Raw genomic sequence first — 23,308 nt, 5'->3', positions numbered from 1 at the left:
CTTATTCACCACATTTACTCACATTGGGCCCCTCACCCCCACTACACCATACGGCGTGGAACAAAAGATCTCCGCCAAAGAGCCCCACATTGGGTGCCCGTCGGGTATTGCAGCGCCGACCCGACGAGGAGCAGGCCCTATGATGAAGCATGACACCTAGCTGGCTGGGTGTGTGAGGGCCCTAGTTCCAAACGGAGGAATTCCCCTTTCACCTTGTAACACCAGTTGGACCACCCCCATAGTAATAGTTATCCTGGCTCTCTCTGCTCAAGACTCTCATAAGGAACTTCATACCCTCTTTTTCTATCATGAACATTTTAGACCATTAATCTACAATAATAGCACTGGACACAATGTACCACTATTTAATTATAAAAAGCGAAATATTATTCATACAAACTGTTGTTAAAAGATAGTTCAAAACTCATAAATTCATGGAGTTCTATATCGATAAACAATAAACATACATGGGGTAACGAAACAAAACAACACAATTTAAGACAAAAAAATATTCCAAAGCTATGTCACATTAAGGTTGGTGCAACAATAAGTACCTTGATATCATTTTACAAAGTATGATCTAAATAATCACAAGAAATAACACAACATCACAATGTGTATCGACAAAACATAGGAAGCAAATAGGATTAATGAGGGAAAAGGACAAGATGGGGATTGATAAAATGATGCAATGTTGGTTCTTCAATGTATCACAGGTGCTTGTACACAAATATGAATGTGCTGATGTAGATGGACTGCGGGTGTTTACATAAACATAAATATCTATAACACATATACATAATGACATTCATATTACCAACAACAATTAAACTGAGTTCCCTTTTGGCTTTTTCTTTCGCTTTATATGGTCACTGAACTTCTCAGTGACTTGTAATACTCTTATCTTGTATGGCAGAGGGAATTTATTCCATGAATTAAATCATATTTACGAATATGTTAATGGTTGTATGACAGCATAAGAGGGGGGTTTAGGTAACAATATCCACCACAGTTAATTTGTAAGCGTGTTAGGAACAAGATGAAGAATGTGAGGCTTTATGAAAGTTGTAGTGTGATTGTACAATAGTCGTTGTGTGGCTTCTTGATTGTGTGTGTTTATGTATGTTGGAGAATGCATGTGCATTTGATATTGGTGGTAAAGACATGTATTGTCAGATGTGAGTGCATGTTAACGTCTAGTTGCGCAACGGGAATATTAGTTCAATATACTTGAGTTTATGGAGATCTAAGATTATATGTATGTGTATACATACATATATGTGTGTGTGTGTGTCAGATGGGTGATTGGATATGGGATGGTTGCTAATTAGTATAACATGGTGTATAGATGGATGTAAGAATGGCAGTTGATTGTCAAATCATAACGTAGGTGTGTTTGTATATTCGTTCCTTGGTGTTAAAATGTAGTTGATTGTCTTCCTATATAGTGTAAGTATTGAAATCCAATACTATGTTGTGTGTTGCATTGTTTTTGAAGTGTTTGCTTTGTTTAGAGTTTACACTAGGGTAGGAGTTTAGGGTGGGGTAGCAGGCTGGAGTAGGCATTTTAGGAAATGGTAGCAGGATGTGAAATTAATTACTTTTTCATTTTTAAGGGGAAGCTAATATTAACATATTAGTCAACCTGAACTGTTTTTCATTCTAAGATTGTTTAATGCAATTAACTTTTTGGGGAACAAAATACATAAGGTTCTTTCTAAATTTTCAAATAAGTAGCAGCATTATCTTTATGTATAATTGGTGTTTTATGTGTGTATATTATATGATGTCTGAAATTTCAAATTAGCTTCAGTTGGGTTGTTCATTTATATTTTTAGGGAAAACGTCATGAAGTGATATTTTTGGTTCTATTTTCCCCCCTATACTTACATCTTCTAGTTAAATATCCTTTGCATTATTTACATATTAAAGTATTCATAGGGTAATATTAGGGGAAAAGCCAAACCTCTAACAAGGAGTTGTCTAAAAAAGCATGTATTACTCTAAACGTGGCAAGAAAAGGAGCTAATCAAATAATGTAATCTTTACGTTATTGCAGCAATTGAATATAATTAAAATGTGAATAGAAAAGTGTGATGCCATGTTCCTAAAAAATATTTTGGTCTCATTCCATGGTGGGATGTTACATTTTAGTTTTGAATGTATCCAATATTTGTTGGCTAATTTTCTTTTTACACTATGTACACATGTCAAAATTTGACAGTACATTTATTTAACTTTATGTCTGATATCTGTAAGAAATTGGGTTACTGGTTGACTGAGTTGTGAGCCCTCAAGCAGCAACCACATTCCTAGTCAGGGTAAGGCACAAGCAAACCACACATTAATTTGTGCTCACCCCCTTGGTGTCTTGGCACAGAGCAGTCAGGCTTAACTTAGAAGCAATGTGTAATGTATTTTTGCAACACTTCATAGAAAATAGAGCCACATTCAATAAATAAAACCAGATCAAAATGACAAAAATCCAATTAGTAGAACCAGAGTTATGAGTTTTTAAAGAATGAACTGCAATATAGCTCCTAAAAGCCTAAATAGCCAACTACAGCTATATGGTTGCTTTGGTCAAAGTCAAAGGAGAGAGTTGCTGGTCGGCATGGTTCCCAGTAGTATGTGCGCAAAAGAGCGCGCACAATGTCTTTTCCCAGGGCGTGCACAATCTTGCACAGAGCACACGTCACTGTTTCATGCAAAATCAAGAGACAGTTTTCTGCCCACAGCCATTAAAATAAGAGTGCTGTGAAAAGAACGGTCTTTTTCTCAGTGCTTAAGTCCAGGGAAAAATTCTTGTGCGTTTACAAGGCAGCGCAAAGGTTAGCTGAAACAAGACTTTGAGAACGGTAGTTCTTCCCTACCATGGGCCCGTGGAATGTCATAACAGAGCCCGGAGCAGGCAGCAGTTAAACATGCCATTTGCACTCTTCGTGTCGGGCATGACCGAGCCAGAAAGGCTGCAATGATAAATCATAAGTGCAGCATCCAGGTGCACACCCAGAAATGTTTATTTTATGTGGCAATACATCTGCAGGATTTGTGTATGTTTTTCCTTGTAATAGCTACAGCTGCTGGTCAGATAAGATTGGAATCAGTTTTGAGTCTGGGTTTCAGCTCAGCATGCTGTTAATCTCTTCAAATTTGTCCAAGGTTTGCAGCTGTTTAAAAGTGCCCAAAATAAAATATAGTGTGATACAGCGCAAATACTTTATTTCATAGAGTCAGAGTTTCCAGTTTGTCCTTTAAATGTTATTCACCTAGAATGACAGGATTTTGATACTGGCAGATTGACAGGCAGTTCTGACAGTGGGAGTGCTGCTAACAGTACACTCTGATAATTTTATGTGCCAAGGTGCAGTAGAGTAAGCTACTGCGGGACTGTGACACAAGTTAAATAAAGGAGAAATGGGAGAGTGCAGTTCAACACCCAATGCAGTGGCCTGGGCCACTAATCAGACACAAATCCACCTCTCACACACTACCCTCCCCCACCAGTGCAACAACTCTTCCTCCACGGCTGTAAGCACCACTTACGTTGTCAGAACTATCAATCTGCCAGTATCACAACCCTGTGATTCTAGGTAAATAATGTTTTTAGTGAGAACTTGCTGCATAGTTTTTGGAGCTCTTTAGGGGAGAAGCAATTAAGTTACACAAGGACACATTCATGTTTTTGTTAAGCACAGGAAGATTAAGTGATTGGCCTAGAATCACAGAATATTGAGCCTGCGCCCAAAAGTCAGCAGCTCTGGCCTTAATGCCACAATTTCCTCGTGCCTAAAAAAAGTGGATGAATCACTGGTCCACGACACCTGGTGGTCGGGTCAACATGTTTTGGCCTGGAACAGCCCCTACCAGTCTATGGCCTTCATCAGGATCAAAGGAATATATATGGGGGCCTTTTACTTCAGGGTTTCCCAGATAGTGTTTTATAAGTGAATGGAAGCACTCACCCGTCTTCATCAGTGAGCACACTTTGCTCCAGACGGAACGTGGTTATAGGTACAGTCTTTAGGCCTAAAACTTAAATATGCATTTCATTTGCATCGTGGTGTGGAGAAATGTAAGACATGGGTTAAAGCTTGGCTTCAAACCGTCCTGCGCAGTGGAACCTGTGACTCATCCACTAGACCCTGCTTTGTTTTTAGACGTATCCCTATCCAACTCTTTCCCCCCAATAAAGATTTACCAAAAGGATAGGAGATCACTTTAATCCACTCACCGTTGTCACCATCCAGACAGTCTCCCTCCTGGTGGAGGTTTTGATGTCACTTCTAGAACGGGACAAGACCCGATGATGACGCTATCCACCAACCCAAGCTAAGAGGAGATTACATACACCGCAGTCTGTGAACGTGTGTTTGAGGGTCTCTGAGACAAAAAGTTCTGAGACTCTAGTACTGAGACTTATGTGGTTCATTACCCCCCTTTCTGAAAGATAACCAGTACCTCTTGGAAGCTGAATGAACCTCTGCTTCTTCTTCCTTCCAGGAGCTGTGGGGGAGCCTGTTATGTCCTTGAGGCTCAGATCAGGAGGCCAGCAGACTACCCCTTTGAGTCACTCTTAGGTCCTGGGTTCAAGATGGAGTTGCAGGTCCAGTTCCTATTTCACAGGCAAGAAGGCAGCAGGTAGCAGGTCAGCACAGCAGGGCAGCAGTTCCTCGTAGGACAGCAGTTGCTTGTAGAGCAGCAGTCCAGCAGAGTGGCAGTCCTTGTAGCAGTACAGAGGCCCTTCTTCCTGACAGAGTATCCACAGGTCCAGAAGTGTACTGAAGTGGTGGTGTTGGAGGTCCTTCTTTTGTACACTGGTGCCATGGTTGTAGAAGGTGGGAGATGATTCCAAACATTGGCTTTGAAGCGTAAGGAATCCCTGCCTCCCCTGTCCTGGCTCCAAGCTGGCTGAAGTTACAATGTAGGGTTGTTAGGCCCTTTGTGTTGAGACAAGACACAGCCTACTCGTGCGTGAGGTTGGGCCCAGCTCCTCCCTCCCATTCTGCAAGTGATGGCCCATCCAGTAACACCTAAGCTCCCAGTGGCTGAGATTAATTCAAGTATTCCATCCGTCACTTTTTTGTATACTTAACTTCGTAAAAGTGGCATTTTCAGAATTGCAATTTAAAATCGGACTTCATGTTAGGATTTTAAATTAGGATTCAAGAAACCCCCAAGCATGAACTGGTTATCTCCAACAATCAGGAAATTGCACTTATAAAATGTAATAAGGGGGGCGTGGCTTGACGCGACAACATGGCGGTCGCACTCTAGGAGTGCTCCCGACCCCCTCCTGCCATCTGCTCGTCATCCGATGTCGTCGGTGCCTTAATTTTCTCCATTCATCCCTCTTAAGACCTCAGTGCTGGCCGCGGACTCTGCTAACCCGATGCCGTCCCCCTGAGGTCCCAGGAGGGGGGCTGTTCTCCGATGTGACTGTTGGCCCTTCTGTGCAAGATGGCGGCCCTGCACGCATCCTGATGATTTCCCTGGGCCCCTGCCACGCCTGACACAAGACCCGCCGGAGGGGCTGCCTTAAGTGCCTCCGACTGCCTGCGGTGTGTGCTGCAGCCCAGCCCGGATTGCGGGCTATTTCCAGAGTGTCTGTCGGCCGCGCCCTGGCCGCCTCTCCTCCCGAGCGGGCCTTACATACCTCTTGGGCCGGCCCGGCTGCTCCGGATGGCGGGGCTCCCGGCAGTGTGACCCTGAGCGGCTGGTGATCCCGTGTGCCCTGGGGCGGCTGGAGGCCCCCCTGGCTCGTACAGACGCGGCCCTACCGAGAGGCCCTGACCTGCCGCAACTGCTCTGCACCCTTTGAGGCGACCGGTGGGCCCCCCTTGCACATCGGTGGAGGTGCCGGGTGCGCGATCAGCAGCCATTTCGGGCTGCACCGGCTGTGGACCTGAAACATCAACCCGGTGGGTCGCGCCATCTCAAGGTGAGCCGGGGGTGGGGGGCGTTCGGACGCTAAATCGGGCGGCGGGGTTCTGGTCGCTGGGCCCCTGCCCCCCCCCCCTCTCCGCCCGGCGGCGGCCAACTGCACCAAGCACCTGCTCTGGATCACGGCCACAGGGAAGGATCGGCCATCTGGTCGGGTGGTGGGTGGAGGCTGTGGAGGGAGCCTGGTGCGTCGGGGGCACGCCCCTCCCTCCCGAGGTGGAAAAGCGGTATGGGATCGAGGTCCTCGGCTGACCGGCCGGGGTCCCCGAGGGGTGGAGGCGCTCGGCTGTCGTATCGGGCAGCGCCACCGTCGCCGGCAGCTATCCTCCCCGGTGGCCCTTGATCGCCCGCCGGGCTCTGGTGCTTGACCCCCCCTCACCTGAGACCTTTGCCCAGGGAGGGCCGCCTGCAGGGATCCAACCCTCGACCAACACTGGCCCCTCACCTCTGCGCCCTCCCATGGACCTTGCTATCAACTGCGGGCCGCCACACCTGACGCCCCGGTGGCCTTCCCGCCACCCCCAAGACCCATTTTAGACATTGTGCGTGCGGCCTGGCAGCCCCTGCTACATCTTAGATCCGCTCTCTACACACAGTGCGTCATTGTGTTGACCCGGGGCCATGCGGGGCGTTTCCATCGGATCCCTGGCGCACGCGGTATGGCCCTAGCGACTGGAGGCGTGCCTTGAGGGGAGCCATACCCTGTTGGAACTACAGCTATACCATACCCAATTTCTGTGGTTGAGTGTGCCCTGGGCCGTTTCGACGCTTTGCACCACCGAACCCCTACACTTTGGTCCTGACCTGCGATCGTCGCTCCCTGCCTGGGCTGATCGGCCCTGCTGGCGGCCCGCCAACACCCTTCCACACTGCGAACAGCCCGTGAGGCCCTGAGGCCAGACCTGCAATGGGCAGAGACCGCCTCACGAAAACGCCTGGCACCCAGACCAAGAAAGCCAGATACACCAACACGGAGTGTGGCCCCAGGGGGGGGGGGGGTCCCCTGGCAATCCTTCTGGCCATGGGACCAACCTCTCGGCCATCCTACAGGCCTCGGTGGAGGGCAAGATCGGGGAGGTCCGCGTGGACATGGCCCTCATACGTCAGGACCTCCGCAATGCCACAGCGAGACTCTCTGAGGCGGAATCCCGTATCTCCACTGTGAAAGACGAGCTGGGTCAGCTGAAGACCCAGATGGCTACTCTACAGAGCCGCACCTCGGAGCTACACCGGCGAGCAGAAGACGCTGAAAACCGTGCACGACGAAGCAGACTTCTCATCATAGGTTTTCCCGAAGGAACTGAACAAGGAAAGACGGTGTCCTTCATTGAAACCTGGCTTAAATCATGGCTGCCTGCTGACACCCTCTCCACCTGGTTCTCGATAGAGCGGGCTCACCGCTCCCTGGCTCCCCGGCGCCCCCACCGTTGCCTCACCTCGCCCCATTATCATCCGCCTCCTGAACTTCCGGGACAGGGACACCATCCTTAAAGAGGCGCGACTCCATGGCCCCCTGAAATTTCAGAACCACACCATCATGCTATTCCCCGACTACACCAGGGACGTCCAGGCACAGCGCCGCACCTACTCGGAGGTCAAGCAAAATCTCCGCAACCTCGGCCTCCGATACGGTCTCCTTTTTCCAGCCCGTCTCAGAGTGGTTTTCCAAGATAAGGCACTCTTCTTCGACTCCCCCGAGGCGGCTTGGACATGGCTGGCGGAGGAACGTCCCCTGAGGGCCCAGCCTCCCCCCATCTCATCCCAAACGTCTCCCCCTCCACTTCATCCTTCCCTCCCCAAACCACAGAGACGGCATACAAGGTCCCGCAAGAGGAACAACCGACAAAGGGGCCTGGTAGGGGGTTGGAGCTACAGCTCCACAATCAGGTCAGCGCACAGTTCCGAATGAGCTACAGTTCATTGTTTTTATCCAGCGTCACATTGCACTTCCTTGTCTTGACCACTGCCAGCGTACGCAGCACCCAGCACGGGCCCCAGCTCACCTTCAACTTGACACAGACACACTGCTCACTGGGGGGGGTTACTCTTTCCCTGACCTCATCCCTCTCACCTCACACATCGGCTCCATGGCTACCACCTATAGGTCGTTCCACGTTCTATCTTGGAACATGAATGGTATGCTAGACCGTGTAAAACGCACTGCAGTCCTCAAATATGCCCAGCGCCATGCGGCCGATATCCTCTTACTTCAAGAGACCCATCTCCTGGGTAATCAATGCCTCTTTCTCGCCCGATATGGCTTTCATAGGGTGTGGCACTCTGGCTTTAGCCGAGGTGCTCGGGGTGTAGTCATAATCATACGGAAGGGCCTTCCCTTCACCCCCACACAGATTAACACCGACCCCCAGGGACGATTCGTGGCTGCCTCCGGAACCCTCAAGGGCCAAATCATTAACCTTGTCTCTGTCTATGTTCCCCCTGCCACCCTCTCAATTACCCTGCGCTGCCTCACGGGACTCATCTCCGCCCTGCCCCATGGACAGACTGTCATTGGGGGAGATTTCAACGCAGTCTTGCAACCGCAGCTTGACTCGACTGGGCCCCCCTCCTCGGCGCGCTTATCTCAAGCCTCTAAACTATTGGATTGGACAGAGGCCCTCGGGCTATGCGATGCCTGGCGGACCTGGAACCCCCGCGACCGACAATTTACCCACACCTCCGCGGCCCACCACACTCACTCCCGCATAGATTTATTTCTGATCCCTGCACTTGACTGCCACCTCATCTCCCATATCTCGATTCTCCCCCGTGGACTCTGACCACTCACCTCTATCCCTACACCTTGGAGAGCCCCAGAGGGGCATCCGACCCGTATGGCGACTGAACGCATGGTTTCTACAAGACAAACGCTTTAAAGAGGCGCTCGGGCTGGAGCTCCACCATTACTTCCAGACCAATTGCGGGTCGGTCCCCTCCCCGGACACGGTGTGGGAGGCTGGTAAAGTAACCCTCTGCGGGATGGCAAGGGTGCTAGTGCACGCGGGACGGGCAGAGCAGACCGGCCGCCTGGCTCACCTCGAGGCGCAGGCTATGAGATTGGAGATGGCCTCGCGACCACTCCGAATGCTCGCGCCTCGAGGCAACTGATGGCTCTCCGGGACGGGACAAAATCCGGCACATTTCCCTCGAATCCGCCAAAATGCTGTGGCGCTCCGCAGTGTCTATGGCTGGGGAGACAAAAACGGAAAGCTCCTTCACAATCAGGTCTCCTACCCCAGAGCCCGTAGAATCATCCCTAAGATCCAAGACTCGGCTGGCACCTCTCAGCGCGCTTCGCGAGCCATCGCTCAGACGTTTGCCCTTTACTACTCTGATCTGTACTCGGCTCAGCCCCCCCGTGGCCTCCCTCACCACACTGCTGGCAGGCTCAGAAGTCCACCTCCCCAGCCTTACCCAGGAGGAATCCTCGGATCTGGATCTCCCTCTCACCTCGGAAGAGGTCCATAGCGCGATATCCCGACTGAATACGAGACGGACGCCAGGCCCCGATGGCTTCCCCCTAGAATACTACGCTGCCTTCAGAGACTCCCTCGTTCCCCACTTGATGTAGCTCTTCCGTCACGTGGCCGAGAAGGGTGCCTTTCCCCCCGAAACCGACCTAGCCACTGTGGTAGTCATCCCAAAGACTCAACCGCCCTCTCTTTCCTGTAAGGATTATCGCCCAATATCTCTTATAAATACTGAGGTGAAACTCTTCGCTATGGTGCATAAACTAGTCCACCAAGACCAATGTGGCTTTATGCCGTCACGCGGGACTCGGCACTGTATACGACGTCTGCATGCGGCCTTGGCCCACCGCCACCACCTCTCCCCGTACCTTGCCCTACTACTCGTCGACTTCGAAAAAGCCATTGACACGGTTGATTGGTCCTATTTAACGGAGGTTCTTCAACTTATGGGTTTCGGTCCCCTTTTCCTACACGCCGTTTGAGTTCTTTACTCAAACCCGCGGGCCAGAGTCCTTGTCAACGGGGCCCTCTCTGACGTGTTCCCAATTAGAAGAAGCACGCGACAGGAGTGTCCACTTTCACCCTTGTTGTTTGCGTTGGCTATGGAGCCCCTTGCCTGGCTCATCTGGTCCGATGCGGTGGTCCGGGGCTGGTCCTGGGACCCCCATCACGTGGATAAAATAGCCCTTTACACGGACGACGTCCTTCTCTTCCTGGCTGACCCAGAGTGCTCTGGCCCTCGCTGTCTGAAGATACTTCGGGATTTCGAGAACGTTTCTGTCCTACAACTCAACCCCGCCAAATCCACTCTTGTCCCCCTCCATATATCGAGAGCTTGCTTCGACTGGCAATCCTCCATCCCTAGCAAAAGACAGTCTTTTAAATACCTGGGAATATGGATCGCCCTTCTCCCCGACCTGGCGTGGGCCCGGAACCTCACCCCCCTGATCGCCAAAACCAAAACCGATCTTAAACGTTGGCAAACTTTGCCGCCGAATCCCCTTGGTCGTAGCGCCCTGGTCAAAATGATGATCTTCCCCTTCCTATACATTCTGCAAAATACTATCTTCCACCTTCCGGGGAGTTGGTTTCAGGACCTTGACCGGGTCTTTACCCGATTCCTATGGGAACATGGGAGACCCCGCATTGCTCTGGCTCACTGCTGCATCCCACCCTATGACGGCGGCATGGGAGTGACTCACTTACACCTCTACTATCTTGCCACCAGACTCCTTGTAGTCCACGATTGGTACACGGGCGGCTGGTTTGACCCGGCCTACCAAACTGAGCTCAGACACATGGATTTCCCGCAACTACACGCATACTTATACGCCGCACCTATCCTGCAAGCACACCCCCTGATAACCAGATCAGTCCTGGTGGCGTGGAGCACCGCTCTCCGACACACCCGTTGGGACAAGAAACTCACCCAACAAACACCTCTCTGGCAGGGCACATGGCTCTCAGAGACCTCTTCCCTCACAGGTGTTCCGTCCTGGGACTGTATTGGGATTTCGCTCCTGGGGGACATTTGGGTAGGATATTTGGAACTTCGCCACGCACTTGCAGCACATATCTCCTCCGAGACTTCACTGCCCCAGTTCAGCCCCCTGGAGGCACAGGTACTGATGGGAAATCTAGGGAAAGGAGGGGTCTCTAAGATATATCGCTCCCTGGTCAATAATACTCCTACTAATCTAGACGCACCCCTGGAGGAGGCGGACTGGCGAGATGCTCTGATGGCTCCGAGAAACCTGACGACCTCCTCCAGGCTCCGCCTCACTCAACTCTACTATCTTCACACAGCCTACCTCACCCCGACGCGGCTACACAGAGCTAGACTGTGCCCCTCCCCTGAATGCGCCCGATGCGGACTGGCCCCAGCCGATTTTTTTTACCTGGTGTGGACCTACCCGGCCCTCACCTCGTTCTGGTCCAATATAGAGTCTGAGCTTACGCACACCCTGGGCTGGCAGATCCCCCATGACCCCATGCGCCTGCTACTTGGCGTCTTCGACGGAATGGACGGCTATCGTGCCAACAAGCTCTTCTTGGGCACGGCCCTCGCAGTAGCCAAGCGCGACATAAAGGCTGCATGGGCGAGTTCCAACCCCCCCACCCTGCGTAAGTGGCGACGTGGAGTTGACTGGTGTGCTGCTTAAGAGGAACCCTTATTTATGGCAAGGGGTTGCCCAAACAAATTTCAGAAGGTGTGGGGCAAGTGGTTGAATTTAGTATCCCCTTAATGTGTCTGCTGTCCTCCAAATGTATGAGCAAATATAAATGTTACAGTACTGCTATCTATAGCCCGGTAAATTGTTTCCTTCTATTTCCAGAGTTGCGATGCTGTGGTTGCTGCTCATGGCTATTGTGTACCTATGCTGAGGTGCGCTGGTTTCTGTATGCTTCCTACAAAATGCCAATAAAATTTGATTATCAATAAAATAAAATGTAATAAGGCAACTCCAATGTTACCCTGTAGGAAAGAGAGGCCTTGCAGTAGTGAAAAAAATAAATGTAAGAGTTTTTCCATACCAGGACATGTAAAACATAAAAGCACATGTTCAACTTTTTCAATACATTGCATGTTGTCCACTGGAATGTCCAGATCCTACCCTAGGGGTGACTTATATGTATTAAAAAGGAAGGTTGGGGCCTGGCAAAAGGTTTATTTTGCCAGGCCGAAATGGAAGTTTAAAACTGCACACACAGGCTCTGCAATGGCAGGCCTGAGAAATGCTTATAGGGCTAATTAAGTGGCTGGCACAATTGGGGCGCAGATCCACTAGAAGCGTTTAATGTACAGACTCAGGTTAAATGTAGTACCACTTTACTATCTAATATCAATATAACAGGTTTTTGGTTTTATTTTACTGTTTTGGTAAATCGTTCACTCTTTAGTTGCAGCAGGCAACCATTTCCAGATTTCGTAGCAGTCTTTTTTTGGAATCATAAGAGTGTATTTAACCACATACCAATAAGTTTTTCTTCTGATATAAGTAGCAAAACATATACAAATAGTTTGCAGTCCATTATCATATACAATTGCATCAGGTGGGTGATTCTTCTGTGTTTAGGCAATGTCTTACTACCTCATTATAATGTAACAAATTGTTTGTGCAATCATGATCTGGTTTATAAAAGTCAGTATCAGTATGAAGGTTTCTTCAAACATTGCACAAAAATTCACACATACATTAAAGTTGCTTTCTAATCCAGCTGTCAATATTGACTTAAACATTTCTATCAAATATGTGGTTTCTTGTTTTCATGTTGAGCAAGTATTTATTGGACATATAGTCGTCTATGGTAGAAAATGATAAAACAGTTAGTTGCTCTTTATTTAAACTCTTGGACAATAAGGCTTTTTTAAATCAAGGTTCAGTTTTAGGTGGAATGCTGTTGAATAACACATGATTTGCACATCATATAGAAGAGAAATGTTTTCCCGTTTGGCTATGGGACAGGCTAGGAAGGTAAATCAAGTACATGACACACTGGGATTAATAGGTGTCTTGATACCTTTAAAATTTGTGCCACACAGTTACAGATTACATTTAAAATATAAAGCATTGGTAACATCAGTAGGTCTCGCTAATGGGAGAACTACTGGCTTTGTTAGGATGGAGTGGCGAGGAGTGGACTGGGGTGGCACCGAGTGGAGTGAAGTGACATTATGTGGCATGGAATGAGTAGAGTAGCATTGAGTGGAGTGGCATTGTATGGAGTGGAGTGGCATTGTTTGAAGTGGACAGGCATTGTGTGGAGTGAGTGGCATTGTGTGGAGTGGAGTGGCAATGTGTGGAGTGGAGTGGCAATGAGTGGAGTGGCAATGAGTGGAGTGGCAATGCGTGGAGTGGCATTGTGAGGCGTGGAATGACACTGAGTAGGAGAATGGAGTGGCATTCAATGGAGTGGAGTAGCATTGTGTCGAGTGGTGTAGAGTGACACTGTGAGGTGTGGGGTTCTGTGGTGTTGAGTGGAATTAGGTGGAGTTGAGAAGAGTGACACTGTACGGAGTGTAGCAGAATGACACTGAGTCTAGTGGAATGGCAGTGTGGAGTAGAGTGGTGTGGACTAAAGTGGCATGGAGTGTATTGGCACTGTGAGGCATGGTGTTGCATTGTGTGGAGTGGAGCCCTTTGTGTGGTGTGTAGTGGTATGGAGTAGCATTGTGTGGAGTGAAGTGGCATGGAGCTCAAGACAGTGGAGAGGCATTCAGAGGAGTGGAGTGGAGTGTCAATGTTTGAAATGGAGTTGAATTGTGTGGCATGGAGATGAATGGCATTGTGTGGAGTGGTAATGTATGCCATGGAGTGGCCCTGTGAGGAGTACAGTGGAGTGACATTTTATGGTGTGGAGGGGCATTGTGTTGAGTAGAGTGGCGTGGTGTGGGGTGGAGTGGCATTTTGTGGTGTAATGTGGAATGGCATTGTGTGGTGTAGTTTGAAATTGCACTGCGTGGAGTGACATTGTGTTGAGTCGAGTGGAGTGGCACTGTGAGGAGTGGCATTGAGTGTAGTGAGTGGCACTGTGGGGTGTGGGGTGTAGTAGTATTGTGTGGTGTGAAGTGTAGCAGAATGGCATTCAGTAGAGAGGCAGTGAGTGGACTGAAGCGCCATGCCGCAAAGTGCTTTAATGCCTCGTCAGAAGAAGTGACGCTATATAAATACAATTACAATTGAGTGGAGCAGGGTGACATTGAGTGTAGTGGTATTGAGTGGAGTGGAATAGTATTGTGTGGAGAGGAGTTGATTGACGTGTGGCGTATAGTGGCATTATGTGCCATGGCAGTGTGTGGTGTAAAGTGGAGTGGCACTGTGTGGCATGGTGTGGAGTGGCATTGTGTGGTGTGGAATTAGGTGCCATTCTGTGGTGAGTCATTTGGAGTTGATTTGTGTGGAGTGGAATTGAGTGGAGTGAAACTGTGTGGCATGGAGTGGAAATACATTGAGTGGCATTGTGTGATATGGAGTTGCGTGGCACTGTGAGGCATGGAGTGGCATTGTGTGGAGTGAAGTCACATTGTGTGTCGTGGAGTCGCACTGTGTGGCATGCAGTCACATTGTGGCTAGTGGAGTGGCATGTAGCTCAACAGAGTGGAGAGGCACTCAGTGGAGTGAAGTGGCATTGTGTGGCATGGAGAGAGATGGCATTCGAGTGGAGTGGCATTGTATGGCATGGAGTGGCACTGTGAGGAGGAGAGTGGTGTGAAATTCTATTGTGTGGAGTGGCATTGTGTAGAGTAGAGTGTCACTGTGTGGAATAGAGCAGCATTGTGTAGCGTTGTGTGGAGTGGTATGCCAGGTGTGGAGTGACACTGTGTGGAGCGGTGTGGAGTGGTATTGTGTGGAGTTGAATGGAGAGGTACTGTGTGGCATGGAGTGGCATTGTGTGGTGTGCAGTGTAGTGGCATTGTGTGGTGTGAAGTGTAGCAGAGTGACATTGAGCAGAGTGGCAATCAGTAGAGAGACATTGAGTGAAGTGCATTGCCGCAATGTGCTTTAACGCCTTGTCAGGAGTGGTGAGGCAATATAAATACAATTACAATTTAGTGGAGTCGTGTAACGTTGAGTGAAGTGGCGTGGATTGGAATAGCTTTGTGTGGAGGGCAGTGGAGTGACACTGTGTGGCATGGAGTGGCCTTGTGTGACATGGAGTGGAATGGCATTATGTAGTGTGGAATGGCACTGTGTGGCATGGAGTGTCGGTGTGGTGTTAAGTGACATTGCATGGCGTGAAGTGGAGTAGAGTGACTGTGTGGAGTGGATTGGAGTTGAATTGTGCGGAGTGGAATTTGAGATGAGTGAAGTGGAATTGAATTGTGTGGCATGGAGTGGAATTGCGTGATGTGGAGTGGCATAGAACTGTGTGGCATCGAGTGCAGCAAGGCTGAGTGGAATTGTGTGGCGTGGAGTGGAATAGAGTAGAATTGTGTGGAGTGGAATAGCATACCATCTATTCACTCCACTCCAGTGTAATAGTGTGCTGTGGAGTGGAGTAGTGTGCCATGAAGTGGAACTGTGTGGAGTGGAGTAGAATTGTGTGGAGTGGAATTCAATGGTGTGAAGTGGAATTGTGAGGAGTAGCATTGTGTGCCATGGAGAAGAATATTGTGCAGTGAAGTGGAACTGTGTGGAGCAGAGTGGCCTGGAATTGTGTGGAGTGGAGTTCGATGGTGTGAAGTGGAATTGTGTGGCATGGGGAGAAATTGTGCAGCATGGAGTGATGTGAAGAGGAATTGTGCAGTGTCGAGTGGAATTGTGTGGGGTGGAATTGTGTCGGATGGAGTTGAGTAAAATTGAGTGGCGAGCACTGGAGCAGAATTGTGTGGTATGGAGTGGAATTGTGTGGCATTGAGTGGAATTGTGTGGCATGGAACTGAATTGTATGGAGTGGAAATTTGTGGAATGAGTAGAATAGACTGGAGTGGAATTGTGTGGTAAGAAATGGAGTGGAATTGTACAGCATTGGAGTGGAATTGTACAGCATAGACTGGAGTGGAATTGTGTGGCATGGAGTGGAATTGCGTGCCATGGAGTGGAGTTGTGTGGCGCAGAGTGAAAAATTGTTGAATGAGTAGAATAGGGTTGGGTGGTGTGGAACTGTGGCAAGGATTACAATTGTGTGGTGTGGAGTGGAATTTTGCATTGGTGAGTGGAATATCATTGGGTGAAGTAGAGTGGCACTGTGTGGTGTGGAATGGGGTTCTGTGGTATGGAGTGGCATTGTGTAAAGCTGAGTGGAGTGTAGCGGAGAGGCACTGAGTGGAGTGGAACTGTGCAGCATGGAATTGTGTGGTGTGGAATTTTGTGCTGTAGAGTGGAATGTTGTGCTGTAGAGTGGAATTGTGTAGCATGGAGTGGAATTATATGGCATGGAATTGTGAGGCACGTGTGGATTTGTGTGGCTGGGATTGGGTGGAGTGGAATTGTGTGGTGGGGATTGGAATTAGGTTGCTTGTAAAGGAAATGTGTAGTATGGAGTAGAATTGTGTAGTATGGAGTGGAATTGTTTGGTGTGGAGGGTAGTGGCATGGTGTGGAGTGACATCATGTGTTGTGCTGTGGAGGGGAATTGTCTGGAGTGAAGTGGAATTGTGTGTAAATGAGTGGAATTCTGCTGACATGTAATTGAGTGGCATGAATGAAACTATGTGGAGTAGAAGGTTGTGGTGTGGGAGTGAAAGAGAAAGGTGTGGCGTTCAATTGTGTGACCTGGCATTATGTGGAGCAAAGTGGCATTGTGCGCCATGGAGTGGAAGGGCACTGTGTCGTTTGGAGTGAAGAGGCATGGAGTGGAGAATCTTTGTGTGGTGTGGAGTGGCATTGTGTAGCGAGGAGTGGCGTGCAACTGAGGGAAGTGACATTGTCTGACGTAGAGTTGGGTGGCATTGTGTGGCATGAAGTGGAGCAGAGTGACATTGAGTGGAGTGGAGTTGAATTGTGTGGAGTGAAACTGAGTGGAGTGGAACTGTGTGCGGTGGAATTAAGTGACATAGAATTGTGTGACATCAAATTGTGTGGGGTGCAGTGGAATTGTGTGGATTGGAGTGCAATTGCGAGGTATGAAATGGAATTGTGTGATGTTGAGTGGCGTGGAATTGGGTGCCATGGAGTGGAGTCGAACTATGTGGAGATGAGATGCGCGGAGTGTAAGGGAATAGAATTGTGTGGTGTGGAGCGCATAACAATTTAGGTTCTGAAGAACAGGCCTGTTCAATATTAATCAGAACTTAAAGTTTAAAGTATATGTGCTCAAAAATCCGCATATTTTCTGTTGCTCATTAATGAGCAACAGGAGTGTCTTTCCACTCTCTAGGCCAGCTTGCTTTTACTGTAGCTGTGGAGCAGCTCTGCAGCTAAAAAACGGCCTGGCATGACTCCGAATCAGAAGAACCACAAGTTAATGAACTTCTGAACTAAAGTACTGTTTATCGTTCATTGTAACAAAAACAAGAGCCTGTCTGACTTCTAACACCCTCACACACAACTCAGCCAGAGAGTTGGAAGACACTCGGCTGTTTTCCTTTTCACCAAAAAGTTCGCAGTTTTCTTGAGGGCTTAGGAAATCCGCCCAATGCAAGCCCAGGAATTTCAGGGAACACTGCAACAGTGTTTAAGGATTTTGGGTGGTCTACATGAAAAATGCATATAAATTCTTTAGAAGAGCTGTCAACCGTAGAAATGCAGGACTAGTACTAAGGTTTTTGATTCAAGAATATCCGACACAAAACCACTATTGCCCAAGTGGAATTATGTTTTGTCATGTTAGTAGTTAGGGCTTCAAGTGTATTTTAGTGAGCTCTGTCCACTGTACATTCGGAAATCACTTTTTATTCAATGCTATGTGAAATTGTTTTACAGTAGCCATTTTGTACATATGTTAGTGCTCAAATGTGGATAAACAAAATCAACTTGAAAAGTACCGTTAAGGACAATGTGAGTTAACACCTATATATACATTTCATGTGCCTTTGGTTTAACCTAGTTTTTTTTCCCCAAAAAATTCACGAATTTGAAAGTGTGGCGTCAAGAATAATGACTTACGGACAGAAATAGAAAACAAATAGAAGACAATGAAAAACTGAAGATATGTTCTGGTTAATGGGTGTGAATACTGACCAGCAGGGCAAAATCAAATTGATCACTTCAGCAATCTCATTTCAAAACTCTACAGGAGACCATCTTCCAAATGTTGAGGTAACCTATCGAACATTAACGAGTACTGAGAGTACTAGGTCCTTATGGAGGCATTTGCGGAGACTGCAGATACATTTATAGTTATTTAGAATCTGAACTAATAATGAGTGGAGGAATATGGTTACAACAAACACTTGTGCTCAATTTTTGATATTGAAAAACACTTTGAAAAAACTGAATTCTGCCCCATTCCCAAAACATGAAACCGTTTGTATGGCAGCACAATAAAATGTGTGTTACAACAGTGAAGCCATTTACTGATAGGCAGATGAAACCGTACATATATTTAGGCCTTTAAATAATATACACATCATCTCTCAGTGCTTACCAGATCTGATATCAAGCTCAAATTTTGGGGAGAAAAAGAGTCATAAGGGTCTGAACCCTATCAAGTATTCCTCATGCCACAAAATCTGTGAGTCAGTGTTGTTCACTGCATTAGCCTCGTCTCGAGCTCTTAGACATCATGAAGAGTTCTGTTTTAAAGCGATTTCTGAAATGAAAGTGATCAGGTTCATTCTGATGGTGGATTTAAATAATTCCAGAATTAAGAACCACAGACTCCCAGTCATCTGCTCTTGTACTTCTTCCATCTACACGCCGGATGTTAGGTGAAGTGCAGGAGGGTCAATTTCAGGTGGGGATGTCTTCGGGGACTATTTAAATACACCTGGGCGGTTTACTCTTACAAATGTTATGGACTGGAGCTAGTGCAGCACTTTAAGAGATGCTTTAGCGAAGTCATGTTTCTTCAGAATGAGACATTCGGCTGCATGATTTTGTAGTCTTTCATTAAGATTTATAATGAGCGTGACATCCAGGAGGATGAAACAGATATTGTTTAAATTATCGCAATTGGTAGATACAAGACATTGACAATGGATGTTAAAAAATGCCAGATTTCTCATCTTAGAAAAGCCATGGGGCAAGGCAACGGCGATAGATTTGTAATGAAGAATCTTTAGAAAATGAACTCTTTAGTTCAAAGCAATAACATTTCTCAAGTTTCTTTGTGTGTGTGTAAACAGATTTCATTGGGGAGTGGGGGTAAAATTATAGTAAACAGAAAATAAGAAAATTAAATCTTTTAATAAAGGGATTTTACAAGGGAAACTACCATTTAGGATTGAAGGGCTAGTTCAAAGAGATAACTAATGTTCACTTCTGGAAAAAAAAAAGCAGTTATCGGCGGGTCATTAGTTGGAATCCTATCAAGGACATCTCACATGTCCATCCTCCTGATGGTTGGTAAATTGAGTGCCACTAAATTGGCCAATATTAACACCTGCTATTTGGTGCACTTGGAAACAGCAGAAGTGCGCTAAGAAGCACTGTATAAAACAATGAATTTTCACTAATGTTTAATATTTAGGTGTCTGGCGTGAGGACTATCTATCCTTCATAACAAAAATAAGTCAGTTAATTAAATCGTGCAAATAGTACTTTGTCTCTATTAAAAACTCTCACGTCAGCGCTTCATTTTCATCCAGCACATTCCATCCAGACCATCTTGGATTAACGAGCACCATATGTGAAAGGGGCACGGCGACTCAGTATAGACGCTTGGTGGTCATAACGTCCTACATATGGTTTAACTCTTTGGACAGTGAAGGTTTTCTCCTATACTGCATTTTCTTCCGTCCCGAATCTAAATTTTAGGCTTGGTTTAGATGTGGCTCCTTCTAAATGACAAACAAATGCATGGATATCCTTGGTGCACTCAGATGAGACAGCCTTAACATCAAATCCTGAAGTAGCCCCATATAAACATTTAAATCAAGGCCAAGCAAACTGTGGTCGTTTGCTCTAACCAACGGTGAATAATCGTTTCTGGCTTGGATTTAATATATATGTGAAAATATATCCATCCAAGAGTTCTCAAACAATTACACTGCAAGGACTGAGACATGGTAATAGGAGTACGGAAGGCAGCAAAGGAAAGCGAGGGGAACATATAGATCTAACTCCATTTGACAATATTCAAAATGTGCTGCTTAACCGACAAAGCCCGCTGGGCAACGGTCCTGAGTATCTCTGTCAGAGGCTCAAGCAATATCACCCTGCTAGTAATTTGCGTTCCAGTGAAAAGGAATTAGTCAGTCTCTCGTATTGGACGATCTAGATGTGTTGGAAGATCTTTTTCCTATTTGGCCTCCACCCTCTGGAACAAACTGCCATTCTCTGTCAGAACCTGGCCAGGTTCTGATAAATTTAGAAAAGCAGTAAAAACTGTTCTGTTTTAGATTCAGTTTTAACCTGCTTTGTACCAACTGTGCACCGAGATACCCCAGAGGGAGTGATTCGTGTGCGATATTAAATTAATTCATTGAGTCGTTCAGTGCAGTGGCTGATAAATGAAGAGAGCAGATACTGAGACGTTTTGGGCTGGAGGAGTGGAGAGGATGAAATCGAGTAAAGGGCATCAAGAGGCAGAATTGCTAACTACAAAAGAGGATTCTTTTTTCAAAGTTAATTTGAAAGGTGCCTTTCGAGCCCCAGCAGGCTTTCCATCTCCTGAACGGCACTGTACTGCAATAAGACAAAAAAAGCACACCTGCCAACAAGCCTGCAGGAAGCACAAAATGTCTTCTATGACAACACAGTGGTAATGTACTGAGGAGCGCACAAGATAAATGGGACGTACCTTCATCTATACAGGTCTGGGCGACAGCAAAAAGCTCGGGCGATCGCTCGTCCAGCAGCTGCTGGTGCACGCTCACACATCTCAAAGTCCACCAGGGCAGCGTCTAGAGGAGGGGGCGAGAAGAGTGCAATTTAAAACAACAGATAAGCGCCCGTGAAAGATGCCCCACACAGGGCAACCAGGCTAATGCGGCCGCCAGATTAAAGTCAAGAGGCTGTCACGCAAAGGCAAACTGGAAAAAGCAAACACGCACCAATACATTTTAAAACAACCGCGTCAAATAGCTTGCAAGGCAATTTCATAGGTTCAAAATGAAGTACTGCGTATTTTTGGTGTTCACATTTCACGTTTACATACTGCAAAGCCACAGTACAGCCATCAATGCATTGTTACAATAACGTGTAAAGGATGCATAACGGGTAACTTGTAAAATGGTCGAATATGCCATCTCTAAGGATTCTGGTGACTGCATAAACCACAAGGCCGAAGGCAGAGTGGTTTGTAAAGGTCGCCAGAAGCCTGATGGCAATACTTGACCATATCACATGCTACCAGTTGAGTGTGAATGTACATCAAAACGCCTTTGAGATGGCACGGTGCAAGCAGGAGTTACTAGGCCCAACCGTGGGGGTTGAAGCCTTTTACTCCTGATGTCCAGGGTACTGGTCTACTATGGGTCCTGAGCAACTGGGCCAAATGTTAGAACTTCACTCTCAGTGGTAGCGTGGGTCGAATAGTCCAACTCTTCTCAGGGGGTTGAGGGGAGGTAGGTGCAAAGTGTACACAGGCACAGAATCAAAATACAACCAGAAACCGCAATAAATGAATGCCCAGCCAATTACTCACTTTTATAACAAAAGTAGTAATTGTATACAAACACAAAGTGAAATATAGCATGCACAAATAATATTCGCAGTCTTCGTAAGGCTGGCACACTAGAGCTGTCCGGTCAAAGTCCTAAATCCCACTGCCCGATCTAGTGGTGGTGGTTATTCCCTATTTATGAGAGCCAACATTCAGGTTAGGCCCCCCCTAGTGAGCATGAGTCTTAGAAGTTCTACAAAGTGTCCCAGCATATTATTGCTATTTCTCAGAACCGGTTCTCCCAGGGCTCTGCGGTTCAGCGAGCAGTCTTACCAGGTCCCATTGTGGGTGCGATATGGAATGCCAGGGGAGCATTCATCAGTCCGGCGTTGCAGCAGACTGGAGTGGGTGCCAGCAAAGGGCTGTAGTCTTGTTGCTGCGGGCACAGTCGCTGGACATCGATGATGCTCCTCTGGCGATGTGGTAAGTTCCTCTGATCTCAATGGCATATGCTGGGCAGTTACTGGATCTCCGATGCTCAAGTTGATGCTCTGGGTGCACGGGTCAGGACCCATGGCTCTCACTCTTCGCAGCGGTGCACCAGGGCAAAGGCCCTTCCTCACCACAGTGGTCCTCTCTGGCATACAGAGTTGCCGAGCTGAGTAGCACACAGGCAAAAGTTCTAACTGGCGCTGCAACACTTCATGGCGGCCACCTATGGCATATAGGGTTGCTGACTTGGGCAGCACAGGGGCAGATGGCCGGACTGCTGCAGAAGTCCCTCAGGAACTCAAGCTAACATTCCACTTCAGGGGTCCAACTCAACAGGATGTTCCACTTGACCTTACGCCCTCCAGGGACTCTACTTCTCCTCACAGAGTCCTCTAATCTCAGCAGGCAGGTAGATACTGGTGCACCAAGCTCCAAGGCAAATGGTCTTGATTTCCCTAAATAATGTTTCCTCACCTAGCAGTGAGACTAGAAGACCTTGTTTCCCAGTCCTGGCCACAAAAGGTAGAAGTATTGCTGAGCTTCTCCACCTCGATGTACAGCCACAGATGACTGCCTGAAGGTTGATTATTTGGGAGACTCAAGCTCTCCTTTTCATAATCCATTTCCCCCCAAAAATGTGATTTAATAATTTTTCTCTTTAAACTTTGTGAGCTGGGGTTTCTTCCTTTGAAGTGCCCACTCCTCTGTTCTGCCTTTTATCCAAGAAGCACTGTGACAGCGGGAGCAACTCCAACCTTGACAGCCCCACACAACAACCAAGGGAGTGCCTTGAGGAACACACCTGAATGTCAGCTTCAATGATATATACCGAAAAAAGGTTAGAAAAGTCCCAGCCCTCTTCTCAATTACTCCCCATCTCGGCAGTGTTTTCTTTATCAGCCCCATCCTCTAGCTGAGCTGTACCCAGTGCCCATTGATCAGTGACCATTCCAGAAACAAAGAGTCCCTTTGAAGTGCATGGGAGAGCCTGGCATTCCCTTTTTAGGTCTCACCTGCGATGCAGCGCATGCGCTGCTTCGCCTTGGCGAGATCTATTGTCGTTGCTTTTCTGTCCGGCTTCTCTGGAAGCGGGGTTATTGTCCGCCCTGTCTCCATTAAGCCCCGCCCACCCTGACTGCATATTTTACTCGCCTTGCTCTGGCTTTTCATGAGGCATTCTCGGCGTCCTTTGCATTCGTTTGCATTTACTAGGTGTTATATGTCGGCTTCGATTTTCATAGCAGTTCCACTTCT

At 47.6% G+C, this 23,308-nt stretch overlaps 1 protein-coding gene across 1 annotated transcript in view; it reads right to left on the bottom strand.

Moving 5' to 3' along the window:
- Positions 1-23,308, bottom strand: part of TTC27 (tetratricopeptide repeat domain 27) — a 1,631,130-nt gene that overhangs the window by 1,138,489 nt on the left and 469,333 nt on the right. The window contains exon 5 of the mRNA XM_085612184.1: positions 20,759-20,861. Coding sequence (XP_085468310.1) covers positions 20,759-20,861 — 103 coding nt within the window. The remainder of the gene's footprint in view (positions 1-20,758; positions 20,862-23,308) is intronic.

This window comes from Triturus cristatus, chromosome 6 (genome assembly GCF_964204655.1).
Source record: "Triturus cristatus chromosome 6, aTriCri1.1, whole genome shotgun sequence".
Taxonomy (NCBI): domain Eukaryota; kingdom Metazoa; phylum Chordata; class Amphibia; order Caudata; family Salamandridae; genus Triturus; species Triturus cristatus.
This window is presented reverse-complemented; position numbering and strand designations above follow the sequence as displayed.